This window comes from Athalia rosae, chromosome 6 (genome assembly GCF_917208135.1).
Source record: "Athalia rosae chromosome 6, iyAthRosa1.1, whole genome shotgun sequence".
Taxonomy (NCBI): Eukaryota; Metazoa; Arthropoda; class Insecta; order Hymenoptera; family Athaliidae; genus Athalia; species Athalia rosae.
The window spans coordinates 7,056,527-7,077,542 of NC_064031.1; the positions used below are offsets into that span (position 1 = coordinate 7,056,527).

Genomic DNA, 21,016 nt, shown 5'->3' on the forward strand with positions numbered 1-21,016 from the left:
CCGTGTAGAGCAACCGAAGAGCCTTCCATGTGATTACCTCATCTCCTATCACAAAATCAAATTTTATTGAGTTATTCCGCAAAGATTTTATCAAGTGCGGAACGTCGAAGACCGCGTAGATTTTCCTACCACCCACAGAAATGAACGAGTTCTCTCTGCTAACTCCTAGCAAGCGAAATAGTTTTTGGTTTGGACCACCCTGATCACAAGCGAACGCCCTAACATGCAACCCTATTTCAAACAACGCTTCTAAAACACGATTAAAAATTTCAGATAATTTGAACGCGGTAACTGGACCTGCCGATAAATAGTATGCTACGGGAATTTTCCATTTGTATACCAAACCACGAGCCATAAAAACTAACGCATGTGAAGCGGATTTCTCATTCCTGCCCAACTCCCCAAGATCCTCGAAGCCCTCGACACAATCGAATTTCTTATTGTAATTTAGCCAATTTTTTATTCTCATTTCATCGAAAATTAAAACGCACTGCTTCTCCCGCCTATCCATCATTTTGACTGCACCCCCAAATTGCTTCATCAACTCACTGGATATCCCTGGCAACACATTTAATGAATTCACCCAATCCCTAATAGTACGAACACTCGGCAACTTGAAATTCATCTTCAACATAGCTTTGTATAATTTTGGTGACCTATAAAACATCGCTAGACCTAATTCCTTCTCTTCCTTCGACCATTTAGAAACTTTTTGCCCTACTCGAAGCTGCGATTTCACAAATACTAGAGGAGCCTGTGATATGATTTTCATGTTTTATTTAAATGGACTGAGTGATAATAATAATAATAATAAATATAATGATGATAGTTAAAATTTTTATATAAAGAAGAGGTCGTTTATTGGAATTTCTCAGATCCAGACAATATTGATAAAATCTTAACCATACACACCTCATTCACACATAAATAAATAAAATACAATTGTCGCAGGTAAGCATAAATCTTTGTATATATATAAAAGGTTGACTAAACGTCAATGAAAATGTATATATAAACTAGTTATCACACAATCGTTCTCTGGGGACATTCACGTGTATAAAATGGTAGGATAAAATTTCCCTTGTAGCTTTTAGGGTCACTTTCACTTATCTTTTCCTTTAATTCGTTTCTTCTTTGCAGGCGATGACCACAATTTCACATGAATGAAGGAAAGACCATATCCTCAGCAGGTACGATGGTGATGATTTGGAATTTCCATTTATTTTACTTGTTGATTCTTTATTTTCAGGTACGTCGAGTGATTTTAAGATGGAGGCTGTGGTGTCAATGCACGTAGTCAGAACAGGCGATGTTGTGAGTTTTCTTTTAAAATTGTTATAAGTCCTTGTTTATTTTATAAAATATTGTTTGATTAATTACAGCTGATAGTCACTGATGATTATTTTTATATGGGTTTCTTTTATTTCAGCTGCCGTTTAATGGATCGCATAGGATTTAATGCCTCGTGTTATGTCAGATTTTAATAAAACAGAGAACGATCACAATTACGTCCTGACATTTCGGTTATCTTCCCCAGAGTGCTTGATCCGGGTCCTTTCCTTATTTCTCAAATTTTGTTGCGCACTTGACCCATGATACGAGCGGGCAATTCAACTGGTTACAAGCCCGCTAAGTTGTTTCATTTTTCGTGACTTTCATTTTGGTGTGTATATTTAATTGCTGCAACCCAACAACCACTTCCCAGGTCACCCTAGCACGCTTGGCACGCCAGCGATCGGATCACCCAGCTCGTATCGAGCACATCGGGAATCAGGGTAAGTCACTTCATAATTATTCCCCGTAATACCTCTACTCGTAACTTGATTTCCCTTTGGCCTCCCGTACCCCGGTACAGGTGTAGAAAATCGAAGACATAGCCGTCGCCATTGTCACGTCCCGGGTTGATTTTAGAAAATTAAAAGGAATTTTTAATTTCTGACCCGTCAGTGACCTTCGGATCCCTGAGTGGACTTATTAGGTCGCTTAACACTATGTGTTGGGATGTCAGGGATCTGACAAGAAGTTAGGTAATTCGTTTAACAAAAGATTTATATTTCACAAAATAACATTATACACAGGTTAGCTATGCGTGAATTTATGAACGGTAGGGGCGTAGCGGGTTATTGGTAAGCCCGTGCTTGCGCAATTGGTATAGCCCGGAGACAAGGGGGAATAATATCTGTATCTGAGGTTTGGTAACCCTCGTCGTCCTGTGACTGATCTAAATATTCCTGTATATAATTGTATAATTCTGCTTCAATAGGTTGCCCGTGCTGATCTCTATATTCTGGAATGGGCGCCCTAGGTAGTTCTATTACCGGTGATGGGGATCTCGGTGATTCGGCTGGAGGCGGCTGTTGACGTTTGGCTTCTCTTAAGGCCGTGCGAATAGCGGTCCTGATTGCGGCCTTAGTTCTTTTAGCTTTGAAGCGTCTACCTGCCCGGTGTCATCTACGGGTTTCAGGCATGATGTTCGCTGCTGCTTGGTCCTGAGCTGGAGACTTCTTGTTCCTCGTTGCGGGTAAGTAGGGTTTTGAATAATTATAGTTGAATATAGTTTAACTTGGATTATATTTTATAATAGAAAACTTGAATATAATATGAGGTTACTTTTAACTGGTTATAAATATAAGAATAAATGGATTTAGCAATACTCCTAAGAGTATGAGATTTAGAAAATGACTCCTAAGAGTCGAACTGCTCGGTTTGAGCTCTGAACTAGTACTGATTAATTTACGCTCTTAACCCTGCTTCTTATGCAGTATATAAAGAAATGATATGTGGAGTCGCGGGGCAAGGGGAAGCCGTGCCTACGTGACCGCGCTCTGCCGAAATGTGTTTACGTTTAGATATCGAGTGGCGTGGTCGTCTCAGCGATGTTTATAGTTTGCATTCCTGGGACCCAAGTCCACGCTTCACAAATATAATTTCGAATGTTCAAGGTTTTTAGTTAAATAATATAGTTCAGAGTTCTGATTAAACAATATGCACTTATACTAGATAACAATTGTTCACCTAGTTCAGTATGCCACAGATAACACTTTAGTTGGGATACGATAGTCTGACAGTTCACTTGGGGTGCACGCAACTAACACTTTTCTGTTTTCAGGTGAGGAGCTCCGGTGTGCTCGCTTTGGTGGCCAGAGGTAGACTGAAGGTCCTCAGGTAAGTGAAGGGGTCGCGCGGACCGCGTCTAAGGGTTTTATGACCTTGTTTTCGTTTCTTGCTTGTACCTGGACGGTGAGTCATCCTTGGCTGTTGGTCGCTGGAGTCACCAATCCCTTTTATGACCTTGTTTTCGTGTTTTGTTTTATGGTCTTGTTTTCGAGTTGGAGTTGCACCTGGCGATGAATCATGATCGTTGGGCACGCTGCTACCTTTGCGTCGCTACCTGGGCCAGTCTTGAGTTCGTCCTTGTACGGGACGGTCGCAAGGGTTGTCGTCGCGAGTGCGTATAGTGACAGTTTTCTATAACTTATACTTTGTATTATTCAAGTGACAGTGTTTCGTAGTTTATACTTTGTATTATTTTTATAATAAAGTGCATTTGTTTATATACGGTTATAATTATTAATGATATAAAATAAAGAGAGTATATTTATATATAAAGTAGTATTCATACGCAAACGCGAAGTTAGTTTTTATCGAAGTGAAATAACGTGGAAGTGAAAAAACGTCCGGCCGGAGGTGAGGATGTTACACCTCCCCCCTTATATTGGAATAACGAACTCCGTTAGTTATTCCGCTTTCCATGTTATTTCTCAGTTGCACTAGTTGTGGATAAAGGTGTTCTTCTTCTTCTGGTGGTGCTGCCGATGGAAGACTGATTGCTGGCTGCAGTCTCTCGTCCTTTTCAACGTCTTTCTTATCTTGGGCTTGTGTACTTTGATGTCCCATATAGACAAGAAGGTGAGTCACCGATGTCCATAGTGAGCCTAGTAGTTTCAAACTCCATCCATAGACTTGGTGTAAGGTGTAACCATGTATGATAGTGTCAACCACTAACTTGATGATTCTAATAACTATTAATATTCCCATAATGCCTGCTGTTGCTGAACCAAAAGTGATAAATCCTCCCCATACTTTACGGTATGTGGAGTCAGCGATTTGCTCGAATATTTGTTCGTTGAATAGGTTGTATATTGAACTTCCGTCAGCTCGTGTCTCTTTTCCTGTCATTCCTCTAGCGAGATTATTTAGGATAGCTGGTCTTTCTGCAGGAAAAAGAAGATGGTCTCGGAATCGGTCAATATCTTTTTGTCCATAAATACCGCTGATTGCCAGTGTTTCCGTGTCAATGAATTTCCAGGTGTATTGTGTTTGATGCTGTAGAGCCTTGGGTGGCAGAACTTCCTCGTGATGCGGGGTGAATCTATACCATACGTCGTCGATCCGGTACATGGGTGCCAATATGCGATTGCATTCGACCTGTGTACCTTTCTTAACTAGGATTTTAGATTTCGGTATTAAGAAGTACGAAGTATTCCTTATCGTTACGGGTAGTTCCGTGTAGCAGTCCTGTGTTTCCCTTACTGCGCAAGATACAGGTATACACTTGACAATATGAGCCACTTCTCCAGCAATGGTTGCCATATGTCCTGGTCCTCCCATTACGTTATAGGCAAATTCATCCGGTAGTATGGTTGCGAGTGTCAGGCTATTTTTCAATACTTGCTTTTCCAATTCACATTTTTGTAAAATGACATCTTTATACAATTCCGTCATTTGTTGCCGGATATGCTTTTCTACGTAGATAAATTTTGAGTTTACATAAGTGAAGATGTCGATGCTCTCGATGGGTAACGTCCCCTTTGTTTTGAACGTGTTCCCTTGGCTGGTTTCAAAGATGAATAATTTTGGGTGTTCTGTTTTGAAGAGTGAATAGCCACAAATTCTTACTTCTGTGGTTTTAATTAACGCAAAAGTGATGTCCTGAGATGTAATTGAATACACAACGGGTTCTTGCTCTGATGCTTGTACCCTGGTTATATAGCCTTCATGAAGTACATCATATGATGTGAATTTGCAATTATCTTCGGGAACTACCTCCCAGTACAGATTTCCGCCTTCTTCGTCTGAGCATGACGCGGTTGAAAAATCACAAGTTAATCCGGTTTGGAATACTATTTTGTCATTATTGAGTTTTATCGTGGCTTTTTGTTTAGTGACTGATATTTTTACAATAGCCTGTACTACCACGCTAGTCCATTGTCCATACTGGTCATCGAAGAATCCCGGTTGGCAGGATCCGTCCGTAGCGAGTCCTCCACTGAGGGTAACCGAACGCCTGGTTGTGGCATTTTGTGGAATGTTATTTAGGAATTTCCCAGGCCAGATTTCGATACTTCCTTCTCTGTATAGTCGATGGCAAGTTTCTTTAGATGTGAATTTAATATACTTCTGTCGTCCAAGTTCGACCAATGAAACGTGGGAATGCATCCCACAATGATACACCGTTCTGTCTATTTCTATTCGGCATTGAATGGCATCTGTAGTGCGGAATTCCGTTAGTTGTAGTAATTGAGCGTAGACTTTCTCTTCCTGGGGTTGTACTTCAGGGACATTGCAGGTTACAGGTTCCAACAGGTTAATTGTAGTGACGTTCAATTTTCCGTGTGTACAATCGAATCCTATTAGACAGTTGACCGTTGCAATCATAGTTGAGAGTAGTATTAGCAATGCTGCCATCTGGAACAGAAGGTTCCAGTGTACTTTTATTAGGTTTTGCGTATGCTTACGTGATTATTTTTCCTTACATTTCTATATAATAAAATCCATTTAAGTAATTCGGGACGTTGTTCTTTTAATCCCTATACGAAAATCGCGAGTTGAGGGTTTAGCAGAACCGTATGTTAATAATGTAACATTGTTATCGGAATTTTTCAAAGCGTCTAGGAAGTCGCTTTCCTCTAGTAAAATCTTGGGATTTTTCGAGCTTCGTCCAGAATTCTCATCTAGAACATACATGAATTACTTACTGATAGTGATTAACTAGGTCTAGGGTTTTATTATAAGGATTATGTGTATAATGTATAGGTTATTTAGAGTTTTGCTTGTTTTAGCTTGTTGTAGTGAACTACTTTCTCCTTATTGCCTATTCTTATTCTAGCGTTATTATTAGGTAATGTATCCAGGACCTCGTGGGGGCCTGTATACTGGGCATCAAATTTTCCTTTTGAAGGTTCCTTCAAGAGAAAGACTTGATTGCCTTTTTCGAACTCAACATTGTGTACTTTACGGTCATAATACCGTTTTGATCGCTGTTTAGCGGAGATTAAATTCTCCTTTGCAATATTTTGACTCTCGCGTAATTTTTTACTCAATTCTGTAAAGTAGTCTGCGTACGTACGGTCAAGGGTTTCTTCAATGATTTCGTTTGCCGAAGGTACTCTTGCTACTTTACCAAATACGAGCTCATAGGGAGTCCATTTAGTACCTTCGTGTGTACTGGTATTGTAAGAGAACATCGCGTAGCTTAACCATTCGTCCCAATTGTTCTTCTTGTTAACATACTGCTTTAGATATTCCGTTAATACATGATGGGATCTCTCGATTGAGCCATTCGATTGGGGATAGAAAGCGGTAGTTTTGACCTGTTCGATTTTATATTTCTTGGCGATTTGACGCATGAGTGAGCTGGTTAAATTTGCTCCTTGGTCTGTTAATATTTTCCTGGGGGCACCGTACTTGTTTATTACCTCCATTATGAGTCCGTTAGCTATGGTTTCTGATTTTACATCTTTCAACGCGACTGCGACTGAGTATTTTGTTAGTTGATCCTGGACTGTTAGTATGTATTCGTTACCTTGGGGAGTTAAGGGTAATGGTCCCACAATGTCCATTGATATCTTATCGAATGCTGAGTCTGGGGTGTCCGTGAGGATCATAGGTTTTCGCGTTTTTACTCGAGTCAGTTTTTGGGTCTGGCACTTTATACATACCCGTATGAAGTCCTCTATTTGCTTCTTCATACCTGTCCAATAGTATCTTTGTCTGATGCGCGCAAAGGTTTTCGTTACGCCTTTGTGTCCTCCTATACTACTTTCGTGATTTTCCCTTATAATTTCGGAAGTCTCTTCGTCGTCTGGTATTCTGACGAGTTGTTTGTATACAGTGATTTTGCACCCAGTGTCAATCAATTGGAGTCTTATTCTGCGAATAATTTCTTTCCAGCACAAGGTGTCTATTCTTGCCGTTTGTGCTATTCCAATTTCCGTTAATTGTAATTCAGTGATTACATCTTGTAGTGATGCGAAGGCTTCATTGAATACTTCTTCGTCTAACGGTGTAGACGTCCCTTCTTTTATAGGTAACCCTATCAAATGGCGGTTACTAGCTTGATGGACCTTTGCTCTTGCTAATTGTATGTGTGCAAATTTTGGTAATTTTTCGTACTTGCACAAATCCTTAGCTCCTTCATCTATTGGCTCGCCACGTTGGGTAATAAAGAATACGCTATTGCCCTTGTGCATACTCAATCTATCTCTAGATTCAACAAAGAGAGGTTCCTCGTTGAGCCTAGGTCGACCTTCCTCATCGCTAAAGATTGCATCGTCACTTTCTTCGGATGACTCTGTTTGAGACTCAAGTGCGTCAGGATCCTGAGGGCTAGTTTCCGCGCTGCTGTGGTATGATTCCTCAGGGTCTTCTGCTGTTCCTTCCTCTACTATCAACGAAGATTCAGGTGGCTCTGCTTCAGAGTCAATTGGCATGTTAATACTAAATTGAGGGGGAATTTCCTCCTCCTCTATGATTCTTGGCATTTCTCTACCGGATGTTTCAGGTGTCTCAAATATCTCGTCGTCAGAGCTTGAAGATTCACTGTCTTCTAAATTGTAAATTTTTAGGAAAAAGGGGTCAGGGAATATAGTGGATAAAAGTCCCCTAACTCGTGCCCAATTTAACCTATCTAATCCGCATTCTATTCGTGGCATAGCAATTTTGTATATTTTTTCTTTTTCACATACTTGTTTCATAGCGCGTAACGTGGTTTCTAGATCCTTGTATGTGGGTTTTTCAAAATATTTTTGTTTGGTTATTAAATAAAATATGTTCTGTTTATTGATCTTGATTCTGGCTACTTCGCCTACTGTTAGTTTTAATTGCTGTAGCGCTTCTCTATTCTTGAATTTTTCCGCGAACTTCTTTGCAATGCCTGCTCCCATTTTAAAATCTTTTGAAACGCAATGTGCTAACGCATAGTCCTTGGGTGCGGAGAAAAGATCCCCGGCTATTTCTGTAATTTGTAATATTTGTGCGCATGTTTCGCCTTCTACTGGATTCCGTGACAATGCGTCTGCGTTTTCATTGATTTTACCTGGCTTGTATCGGATAGTGAATTCATAGTCCATGAGGTGGACTTTCCATCGAGCTAGTCTGGAAGAGGGGTCTTTTAATGATTGGAGCCACGTCAAAGGGCGATGATCAGTTATTAACGTGAAATGTTTCCCATAAAGATACGGTCTGAAATGCTTTACGGCATATACCATTGCTAATAATTCTTTTTCGGTAGTTGAATAGTTTTGTTCTGCCTTGTTTAATATCCGTGATGTATATGCTACTGGTAAATCTTTTCCTACTTGTCCTTGACTGAGTACTGCTCCGATAGCTATTCCCGATGCGTCTGTTGTAACTATAAAGGGTTCGTTGAAGTCTGGATACTGCAATATTGGTTTTTCACATAATTTATCCCGTAATGTTACAAAGGCCTCGGTTTGTTTTTCTGTCCAATTGAATTTCCTATCCCTTTTTAATAGTTCCGTCAACGGTTTTGCTATTTTGGAAAAATTTTGAATGAATCGCCGATAGTATCCTGCGAGTCCAAGGAACTGTTTTATATTTTTCGGTGTTTTAGGGATTGGAAAGTTTTTTACAGCATCTAATTTTTTGGGGTCGGGTTTTAGCCCTTCCTCAGAAATGATGTGACCAAGGTAGTTCACTTCTTTTCGCAAGAAGTCACATTTATCGGGTTGGAGTTTGAGGTTAGCCGATCGAAGTCTGTTGATTAATAGATTGAATTTTCGTGTGTGCTCTTGGAGAGAGCTCGCGTATATAACAATGTCATCGAGGTAAACAAACATTTCTGTTCCCTGTAACCCTGTTAATACTCTATCCATGAGGCGTTGAAATGTTGCTGGCGCGTTCTTCAAACCGAATGGCATTCGTTGGAATTGAAAATGCCCAAAAGGTGTTGAAAAAGCGGTTTTTTCTGCGTCTTTCTGTGCCATTTTTATCTGGTGGAAACCTGATGCCAAGTCGAACACCGAGAAGTATTTGGCGCTACCTAACTGGTCCAGTATGTCTATTATATTGGGTAACGGATATGCGTCGCCGATTGTTTTTTCGTTCAACTGTCTGTAGTCGATTACCATTCTCCACCTCGTATTTCCTTGGGAATCTGGTTTTTTTGGGACAATCCAAAGGGGTGAACTATAGGGTGATATGGAAGGTATAATTATTCCTCCGGATTCGAGTTCCTTTACCTGCTTGGTAATTTCTTCCTTGTGGATAGGTGGGTATCGATACTGCTTAGTTACGACGGGTCCGTCATCCGTGGTTGTTATTTTATGTTCTATAACTGTAGTCGCCTCTAATGGTGCTCCTGGTATCTGGAATCTATCTGCGTTTTGTAAGACTAGTTCTTCTGTATATTTTCTTTCTTCTTTGTTTAAATGGTCTAGCCGGAGAAGGGATAATACGTCTGGTGTTTCCGTTTGAATGCTGGCTATGCTCACTACTTCCTCCTGTATTCCAGGTGGTTCAAGGAAGGGTTGCACATTAATAATTGGTAATTGTATTTTGATTTCAGATTCGTTCGTGTTGATGATTGGAATGATTACTTTGTCTTCGATGATTCTGCAGACCGCCTGGCCTGTGTAAACTCCTACTGGTAACTGCATCTTGGGTACGTAACCTTCGTTTAATTTATCTGGGTTTGCGGCCTTAACTTTGAATACTTGCATTGCTCGAGCTTGGAGCGTATAGATACTTCCTAAGAAGTAAAAGACCTTATCCTCTAACTGTAGTTTATTTTTTTCGTAATTGATTATTGCTCCTGTCTCCGTAAGAAAGGCAGATCCTGGGATGCCATCCTGATTTATGTTGAAGGAGTCGTTAACAACGTGGAACCCCACGCGAATTCCTGAAATATTTAGTACTATTTGCCCTAGGGTGTGTACTATATCATTGGTAATTCCTTTGATTGCCAATATAATGCTCCTGTTAATTTCTGCAGGGTTTTTAATGTTTTTGTATTTAATGACGTTAGTTTCTGCTCCCGAATCTATCAAAAATTTTGCACCTGTCATGAGATCCGGTGAATCTATTTCTATTGCGGGCACATCACTTGTTCCGAAGTTGTGTAAGAACACGACTGGATGTCCTCCGGTATCGTTTCGGTTTCCTCCTGAATAACCTGAATAGGTACACTGTTTTGGGTCCGGTCTGTCTGCCCGCCTACCTGTTGTTGCAGACGACCCTGCCCGTTTCCCGTATTTCCAGTTCTTTGGCGCTGCGCGAGTTGATCGTTGTACTGCTTTTTGCGGCATTGTTCGATGGTATGTCCTATATTCCTACAGTACGCGCATATGGGGCGTTGCCTATTTTCGCGGTTCCCTTCGGTTTGCTGGAAGTGGACGGTTGGCCTTTCGTTACGCCTATCCTGCACTGGGACTGGTCCTTGGTGCTGGTTCAGAGGCGTGGCTATTCTAGCCGTGCATTGACTGGTTGTGTGGTTACTCCGATTGCATTTTTGACAGGTTGGAGTTTTAGGGAGGTAATTCTGGGGGCGTTGCTTGTCGCGCTCTCTCATAGCTTCTTCTTCCAATTGCCTTCCTATCATGATTGCCTTCGCACAGGTATCCTCAAAGTCCGTAGGGTTAAGTAAGATTAGCGAGTGTCGGAATAAACTGGGGAGTCCACGTTTGAGGCTTTCTGATGCTTCGCATTCCGTATTGTAGATTAAGTCTCTAGTGAAATACCCGCTTCGTCTCTCGCTATCTAAGATGGCATCTTTCAACGTCTTTACTCGTATGATATAGTCTATGATGTGCTCATTACCTCCTTTGAAGATGTTAGCCAAATCTCCACGGTAATGGTTTGTGGTCTTTAGCGAGCTGAATAACGATGATAATCTGTCTGCGAATTCTACTACTGAATCGAAATCATCTCGCGCTAAAATTTGGTATGCCCTGTTAGTAAGCTTGTGTTTTAATGTTCTTACCAGAATTCTCTCGTTTGCAGGTGAAACTAATTCCCTAGCCTTCCAACATGCTTGTAAAAATGTAGGTAATTTATTTGTGTCTCCGTCAAATGCCGGGACAGTTTGAATCGCGTCTTTAATTGAAATATAAGAATCGGGTACATTAATACTTCGGTTCTGAATTGTATTTATTTGGTGTTGTAAAGCCAATACTTGTTCCGCTAATATAGTGTTATCTGCTGAAATATTTCTTCGCGGGGTATTTCCTGGTGTAACGTCCGCGGTTGATTCGTGCGTCGGAACAGGTGAGGGGGGTAAGAGGGGTGCTCTGGCGGCATGTATTGTTCCTGAACCTGTTGCTGAGACTAATTCCTCTTTTCTCCTAGATATTTCTATTCTAAGTCTTTCGTTCTCCTGATCTAACTCCATTTGTCTTTCTTGTGCCTCCTCTAATTTCTTTTCCTTTTCGCGTATTTTGCGCTGTATCTCTAGAAAAGCCGTCTCTCTCTCTTCTACTTCTTTTTCCCTTTGTGTGATTTGAGCTTGTAGCGTTTCTAATTGTTCTGCGGTAAATGTCGTGCCACTACGTGTAGTTGGTGGACCCATTTTAATATATATTTTTTTTTATACGCGGTTAATTTCCTATGTTTTACCTAATTCTTATCTTTTACATCCCACCGCTGTCACCAAATTTTGTCACGTCCCGGGTTGATTTTAGAAAATTAAAAGGAATTTTTAATTTCTGACCCGTCAGTGACCTTCGGATCCCTGAGTGGACTTATGAGGTCGCTTAACACTGGTGTTGGGATGTCAGGGATCTGACAAGAAGTTAGGTAATTCGTTTAACAAAAGATTTATATTTCACAAAATAACATTATACACAGGTTAGCTATGCGTGAATTTATGAACGGTAGGGGCGTAGCGGGTTATTGGTAAGCCCGTGCTTGCGCAATTGGTATAGCTGTTACGTCTTCGATGATAGGTCGATAGATAGTTATCGTATCAATTTAACAACTCTAACTAAAGGTAGATGTGGGTTTGTCAGCCACTACTAAGCGTAGTTGAAATAATTATTTAGGTACAAATTCAAGTAAATTTTAGTTTATTGCAAAGGTCAAATCTTGATCTTTGGTTATTTTTTACTATTGTAGCTGGACAACAGATTTGATTTTATTTACAGGATTTAACTTTATGTTGTTTAATACAGTGATCTTGATTTTACACTCGCACTCTTTGAATTTCTTTGATTGAATTCTTAACGGTTTTAAGACTGAATGTATGATCCTGGGATAACTGTTTTTTATTCTGGAGAGATGTTCTATTCTTGGAGGTTCTGGATAGAAGAGATGGAATAGGATCTAGACTCGAAAAGGAAGGTTCGTAATTTGGAAAAGAAGGGATAGTTTAGTTTGGCGGGATGCTGGAGAGGGTGGTTTCATTGGCTGATAGTTCTTGGGTTTTCTGGGATTTGTTTAGGGTTTTCATGGTGCGAGTCGATTGGGTAAGTGGTCCAAGCGATGAGGGGAGGTTCTAGGTTCTCGGGGGAAGTAGCTGTCCTTATTCTCAATATAACGAGACTCTTCGTTTCAAGAAATTCTCCGAGTTCGAGTTTACATAAATGATATTGGTGTTTATATTAATCAAGGCTATGAGTTTAATAAAAGAATTGGAAAAAATTATATCTATCATAGATGGTTTTTTCTAATTACATATTTCATATGATTGAAGGGGATGGATTGATTGTAGGTAAAGTGGATTTCTCTAAGATACTGGAAAACAGAAGATATGAATCTAAACTAGTAATAATCGTGTGTCGGTAAGTAGGTTTCTAGGGGTTGCTGGTGAGGATGTAACACCTCCCCCCTTAGAATTCGAGCGTCCTCGCTTGAAGTAAAGCGGGAGCTGTCGTACCGACATGAATATTCTGGAACTATCTTATGGATATTCGGGCTTAACACGTTCACGCCGGGGCCGATTTTCATTTGTTTTGCCATGAGGCGGCGCTCAAATTAATATCGCGCTTCATCTGCCAGCTCTGTTGCTCTGCAGTACAGTGAAATCTTATTGTGCAAGTTTTGTAACTCGTGTAACAAATTTCCGACTGTAAGTATAATTAGAAAGGTGATTAGAATGTTTTTTTAATTTTTACCCTTATAAAAAATAGATAATTACAAGCCCGATGAGACAGTTCAGTGCGGGCCACCGGTGGCCCGCGCCGCCCGATGAGACAGTTTAGTGCGGGCCACCGGTGGCCCGCGCCGGCGTGAACGTGTTAAAATATAACTTATGATTAACGAGAATAATATGAATGTTGAGTTTTAATTACATGATTATGGACTAATGGATAGTATTCTAGGTTTGGTTACATGATTCAGTATAGTGTGGTGTAATAATTTTGATACAGATGTAATTTTGAAGAGTAGTTAACGATTACATTTTTGAGGTAAGTGTATGTGTATGAATTCATAATAATTACTTAATCAATTATGGTAAGTGTTAACTAATTGTAAAATTATTGTGGTGTAAAATTTATTATTTAAACACATTACGAAATGTAAGTGTCTTGATTATTAGCTATGTTAGTACATAAATGTAAATAAAAATTGAATATTTTTCTTCATGATTTTTATGGTTCTTTCCGTGGTTAGCAATTCGAGTTTTTCATTTGTAAGATTTTTCTTACTTTTTTGAATAGGTTTGTTCTTGAATTTCGTGTTGGAGTTATACTGGGCGTTTGTGGGCGTAGATTTAGTCTATGAGGTAGGTACAAAGTTCAAGGAAAAGGGGTAGTTTTTATGGGTATTTGGTTATCGTGAGATTGGTCAGTTTGTCTTGGTGGGAGTGGTTTCTTGTTTTTTTTTTTTTGAAAATTCGGCGTGGCTAGAGTATATGAAAGCACGGGTTAAGGTGCGATATCGGCTAATACAAACTTCTCTTCGTACCGCTGTGGTAATTAGTAGTTACAAAGCGAAGGAAAAAAGAAAGAAAATGCATTCGAGTTTCAAAAAAACTGAGTTGCTAATTCCGGTGTCGTGGGGTTTTCAAGTAAGTGTTTATCGAGTGATGTGAGTCGGTGTTCGAATTGTTTCTGTGATTTAAACTGGAATTTTTGTTACAGATCCGTCCTTCAAACCTAAAAGAACACGGCCCTTGTATTTCTATCGCGAGGGCACAGGCTGTGCGTCGCGAGCGGCGCATGATCCGCATTCGCCGGGAAGTTGTCGAAGATGAATTTGAAAGCGATGTCGGTGATGAAGCCTTTGACGTGTTTGGTATAAGGTGGCTGCACGCGGGACAATGGGGCAAGGATCATCCCGTCAATGATTGGGTTCATCCCGCTTGGAGGCAGAGAGGAGGGATTTTTGAGTTTTACGAACTAATGTGATTTAATAAACATTTTCATTTATACATATGCTCATGAATTGATTATTTTAAGGTTTATATCTATAGTTTAATTATTAAGATCTTAATTCTTTACATAAAACGGCGCTGCTGGGCTGCTGTATTAATTGGTGCTGTGTTTTGTGTCTGAGTTGTGCTTTCCGATTCCTGGTTATTTTGTGAGTTGATTTGGATCATTTCGAAATTTTCTTGATTAGCCCGAGGGTTGTTCGGATTGTCATTTTCATTATCCGGGTTTCCTACATTGGTCTGGGGCTTTTGATTCATCCGATTATTGTTAAGGTGTAGAAGCAAGTTTGTTACTGAATCCCATAGTGCTCCGAGAAGCCATAGACTCCACCCGTAAATGGTGTGAAGGGCGTAGCCGTGAACAAGGGTATCTATCGCGAATTTAATGGCTCTGAAGGTCACCCATGCACCGACTAGCGTGACACTAAAGGTACCGACTGTGTAAAAAAAACTGTAGATTCGTCCCCACGCTTTTTCGATGGTGTGTTTAATTGCGTTTTCGTCTATTAAGTTATTGACTGAGATTCCTTGATGTAGGGATTCTTGTCCCGTAGCCTCTCTTGCGATAGTATGTAATACAGCTGGTTTTTCGACCGGGAACATGATATTGTTGCGCAATTTATCTAGATCTTCAACTGAATAGATTCCACCAGATGCAAGGTTAGAGGGGTTTTCATATTTCCACGAGCTTTTAGTTTGTGCCGAGATTTCCTCTGGTGCTATAGCGGTAGCTAATTGCGGCAGGGCTTGATACCAAGCATTATTAATATTATACATAGGAGCAAGAAAAGAGTTACAGTCGATTTGATTTCCGGTTTTTACGAGGATGTGCGTTCTAGGTAACATGAATAGACTTTCATTGCCTCTGAAGATTGGTAATTCTTGGAAACATGCTTCGGTTTTGCGGGTTTTTACCTCATTTATAGACTTGGTTGTTTCACCAATTTTACGACTTCCACGTGCAGAGCCAGGGAAATCCTCGATGTTTGAATCTGAAGTGCTCATAAGAGGCATATCTTTATGACTTTCACGTGCAGGGCTTGGAAAAGTTTCTTTGTTTGATTCTGCCTTCGTACTGGAATATTTATTTTTCAGTTTTTTCTTCTCTTCATCCGAAGAATCTGTTTTACTCGTACAACCCTTGTGTTTTTTCAAAATAGTCCGCATATCGGAATCAGACGATGATCTTAATCTGGCAACGCCTGGGTTGGGTTGATGGTTAAAGTCTTGGGGTTTTCGCCATTTGAATTTTATAGGATATATTTCTCTATATTCGGCATTAACGGGATTCCGCGATAAAGCATCAGCATTCGTATTTATTTTACCGGCTTTATATTGAATTTTATAGTCGAATTCTTTTAGACGTTCTCTCCATCTCATTACACGCGACGTTGGATCATTCATTGAATTTACCCATACTAGCGGTCTGTGATCGGTGATTAACGTAAATTGTCTACCATAGAGATACGGTCTAAAAGTTTTTAATGCAAAAACCGTTGCTGCCATTTCCTTTTCGGTAGTTGAGTAGTTTCTTTCATGTTTGTCCAAAACGCGTGAAGCATAAGAAATAGGTAGGTCTTCGCCAATCTTACCTTGCGATAAAATAGCTCCGACTGCATATCCCGATGCGTCTGTTGTAACAACGAAAGGTTTTGAAAAATCTGGGTATTGCAATATTGGTGGATTGCATAATTTATTACGTAAAGTTTCGAAGGCTAATTGAGTTTCCGAATTCCATTCAAATTTTTTATTTTTGCTTGTTAAATCCGATAACGGCTTGGCAATTTTTGCAAAATCTTTAATAAATCTGCGGTAATAACCTGCGAGTCCTAGAAATTGTTTGACGTTTTTCGGAGTTTTGGGTGTAAGAAATTTTTGTACGGCTTCTAATTTTTTTGTGTCTGGTTTAACACCATCTGATGAAATTATATGACCAAGGTATTTTACTTCAGTTCTCAGAAATTCGCATTTATCCGGTGGCAAAGTTAAATTAGCTTTACGTAATCGATCAGCAAGTTTTCTAAATTTAATCGAATGTTCTTCAAGTGATCGCGCATAGATCACGATATCGTCTAAGTACACGAATAAATCGTTTCCTTGTAAACCTAATAAAACCAAATCCATAAGTCTTTGAAACGTAGCTGGAGCGTTTTTCAAACCAAAAGGCATTCTATTAAATTCATAGTGGCCATGAGGGGTAGTAAAGGCTGTTTTGTGTTTGTGTTCTGGATCCATTTTGATTTGATGGAATCCCGAGGCTAGGTCAAATATTGAGAAATATTTGGCTCCGCCTAGTTGGTCGAGAATATCTGAGATTAAGGGCAATGGATACGCGTCTCCTATGGTCTTTTCATTTAATTTTCTGTAATCTATAACTAATCGCCATCTTTTATTGCCTTTTGAGTCTTCTTTTTTGGGAACTATCCATAACGGAGAGTTATATGGTGACTTAGATGGTTCTATGATATTCATTTTCAATAGATCCGAAATTTGTTTTTCTAATTCTGGTTTTTGAAAAGGTGGATGTCTATATTGTCTAGTATTTATGGGAATATTATCTGTAGTATTAATCTGATGCATGCAAGTATCTGTAGCACGAAGTGATTCTCCTGGAATATGGAAAAGGTCAGAGTAATCTTCAATTAAGTCGATAACCGATTTACGCTCTTCCGAGTTTAAGTGATTGATTCGCAACAAGTTAATAATCTCATTAGCACGGTTTCCTCGCGTCCGAGTAATTTTGCGCTCTGCGATTTTATTTGTTACTGAATTTTCATCCTCGTCTACGCTTATATCAAAAGGATATAATGGAATTACGGGGATGTCCACTTCAACGTCGTGTTCCAGGGTATTTATCGCGTATAAATAAGCTATACCATTGTTATTTGTTACAATGGCATCACCAGCAAAAATACCTTTGTGAAGATCTAATTGAGGTACATAACCATTTTCAACATTTGGGATTCCTACTCGAACGAACATGATAGTCTTCCGTCTGGCCGGGAGCAGAATACTTTCTTTATCCGAGAAAGGAATTTCAACATCATCGATGGTAATGGTATTCGATTTATAATCTATTTTTCCGTTGTGATTTTGCATAAATTCGGATCCAATGATTCCAGTATAATCTAGTGGGAAGTTTTGCGGTACAACATTAAATTCTCCGAGAACATTATTTATTTTGATTAGAATTTTTCCTAGAGTCATTGGTTTATCAAATTCAGATATTCCATTTAATTCGTATACGGTTGAGGGATCGATTAATCCCGGATTTTTTAATTTGTTGATTTTTATTAAATTCAATTGGGATCCTGTGTCTATTAAAAATTTGTTATTCAACGAGTTCAAATCTATTGATTTTATTATTATGGAGGGTGATCTATGATTAGGCGATATTGAACCGAGTTTACATTCTGCGGTTTGAATGTTATATTCTTTTGTTTTATTTTTTATTGCGCTGAGGTTGATGGTGTTGCTTGACGCTGGGGTTGGGCGTTCCCCGTCGCTGCGTCGGACCGAAGGGGGGTTTGTTCGTTTCCCGCCTGGTCGGCAGGGTTATTACCTGTCTGCGTTTGGCTTGTTTCGCGTTTGGCGTTATTGTATGCTCTTTTTCTACAGTCTCGGATTATGTGACCCTTTTTTTTGCAGTAATTGCATTCGAGATTCGCGTGCGGATTTTCCGTTCGAGTTTGGATAGGATTAGAGTTGGCATTTCGATTAGAGTCTTTATTACGGTAACGGCAATCATTTATAACGTGATTAGTCCGTTTGCAATAATTACAAAATTTGCTGTTATTTTGGGTTCGAGAGTTGGAATTTGAATTATTTGGATTGTTATAGTTATTAGAGTTATTGGGTTGATTATTTTGATTGTTATTACGCGGTTCAAATTTTTTTGATTAGTTTCAACCGGAAGACATTCTTTTTTTGCAAGTTCTTGAAATGTGAATAATTTCGCTATATTCTTCATTTCCTGGTGATGCTTTTCAATTCTCATTGCTTCTGCGACCACGTCAGGGAGTGAATTATACAGGCCTTCGCGTAAAAATAATGCATATCTTGGAAAAATTCCCGATACAAAGGATTGGATAGCAGCTTCTGTGGCCGCTATTTTTCTAGCTTCTACATTTTGACCACCTGCAAGCTCGATTTCTAAGACTGTTAATTGTAAATGTTTCCCGATTCTGTAATTAAAATCAATAATTCTTTCTGCTGGTCTTTGCTCAAAGTCATTGAATTCCCTAAGCCATACAGAAATTTGTTTCGTCTGTCTGAAGTGAAGATTGAGGAAACTAACGAGATCGTCAATAGTTTGTAAGTGTCCGTCGCTAACGCGTTTTAATGGTTCTCCTTTGCATTTCGAACATAGCATTCTAACTATAAATCTTTCTCCACAATTAGGTATGAATTCTTTGGCATCTTCGCAATCTTTAATAAAAGCTTGAATTGAGTAACCTTCGGAAGTACCGTCAAAATCTGGTATCGTTTTGAAAAAATCTTTGTAATCAAATCTCTTATTATTAATGTTAGTATCGTTAAGACCTAATGATGTGTTTGATGATTGTGATTGTCCAGGATTAGATTGAGACTGAGTCTGATTGACTCCGGAAATTTCCATGCTGATTACGTCGTCGTTAGGCATTATTGTCGTAATTTGTTTGACTTACTTTACGCAGCTGGTATGACGATTGCAGATGTGTTGAAAGAGCTTGTATATCTGTGTGCGTTGTGGTAGGCAGAAGTGTTGAGCTGGGCTTAACACTGTCTCTTGAGCGATGCGATGTCCGTTGAGCGGCGATGGATCAGGTTCAGGATCGATGAAATCGAGTAGTTTTTCTTGTCGATGATCTTGTTGAACGTCTTCTTCTTCTTTGACGTGGAATATGGGGATGATCAGTCACAAAGATTCAGTATTTCTTTTAGTTATTAGTGTTAATAATTTTCAGTGCAGGAGTCTTGTTCTTCGAAGAGTTAATTTCGTCAATCCTGGTATCTTGATGTTTTTTAATTAATTATTTCCGGCTGACGATTCCAAATCCGCTGCCACCAAATTTATTATAGATAGAGCTGTTACGTCTTCGATGATAGGTCGATAGATAGTTATCGTATCAATTTAACAACTCTAACTAAAGGTAGATGTGGGTTTGTCAGCCACTACTAAGCGTAGTTGAAATAATTATTTAGGTACAAATTCAAGTAAATTTTAGTTTATTGCAAAGGTCAAATCTTGATCTTTGGTTATTTTTTACTATTGTAGCTGGACAACAGATTTGATTTTATTTACAGGATTTAACTTTATGTTGTTTAATACAGTGATCTTGATTTTACACTCGCACTCTTTGAATTTCTTTGATTGAATTCTTAACGGTTTTAAGACTGAATGTATGATCCTGAGATAACTGTTTTTTATTCTGGAGAGATGTTCTATTCTTGGAGGTTCTGGATAGAAGAGATGGAATAGGATCTAGACTCGAAAAGGAAGGTTCGTAATTTGGAAAAGAAGGGATAGTTTAGTTTGGCGGGATGCTGGAGAGGGTGGTTTCATTGGCTGATAGTTCTTGGGTTTTCTGGGATTTGTTTAGGGTTTTCATGGTGCGAGTCGATTGGGTAAGTGGTCCAAGCGATGAGGGGAGGTTCTAGGTTCTCGGGGGAAGTAGCTGTCCTTATTCTCAATATAACGAGACTCTTCGTTTCAAGAAATTCTCCGAGTTCGAGTTTACATAAATGATATTGGTGTTTATATTAATCAAGGCTATGAGTTTAATAAAAGAATTGGAAAAAATTATATCTATCATAGATGGTTTTTTCTAATTACATATTTCATATGATTGAAGGGGATGGATTGATTGTAGGTAAAGTGGATTTCTCTAAGATACTGGAAAACAGAAGATATGAATCTAAACTAGTAGTAATCGTGTGTCGGTAAGTAGGTTTCTAGGGGTTGCTGGTGAGGATGTAACATAGCCCGGGGACAAGGGGGAATAATATCTGTATCTGAGGTTTGGTAACCCTCGTCGTCCTGTGACTGATCTAAATATTCCTGTATATAATTGTATAATTCTGCTTCAATAGGTTGCCCGTGCTGATCTCTATATTCTGGAATGGGCGCCCTAGGTAGTTCTATTACCGGTGATGGGGATCTCGGTGATTCGGCTGGAGGCGGCTGTTGACGTTTGGCTTCTCTTAAGGCCGTGCGAATAGCGGTCCTGATTGCGGCCTTAGTTCTTTTAGCTTTGAAGCGTCTACCTGCCCGGTGTCATCTACGGGTTTCAGGCATGATGTTCACTGCTGCTTGGTCCTGAGCTGGAGACTTCTTGTTCCTCGTTGCGGGTAAGTAGGGTTTTGAATAATTATAGTTGAATATAGTTTAACTTGGATTATATTTTATAATAGAAAACTTGAATA

At 39.4% G+C, this 21,016-nt stretch overlaps 1 protein-coding gene across 1 annotated transcript; it reads right to left on the minus strand.

The window, feature by feature from the left end:
* Window positions 1–2,031: 2,031 nt before the first annotated feature.
* Window positions 2,032–20,573, minus strand: LOC105693533. The gene is made up of 2 exons (XM_048657438.1): window positions 19,279–20,573; window positions 2,032–5,688 (listed from the first exon to the last, which is right to left on the minus strand). The coding sequence occupies exon 2, from the start codon at window positions 5,686–5,688 to the stop codon at window positions 3,697–3,699; it is 1,992 nt and encodes a 663-aa protein (XP_048513395.1). The 5' UTR covers window positions 19,279–20,573; the 3' UTR covers window positions 2,032–3,696.
* Between the last annotated feature and the right edge of the window lie 443 nt (window positions 20,574–21,016).

Excerpts from the sequence above, each read along its gene's own strand:
- LOC105693533 (XM_048657438.1), bottom strand. The coding sequence starts at position 5,688 with ATGGCAGCATTGCTAATACTACTCTCAACTATGATTGCAACGGTCAAC.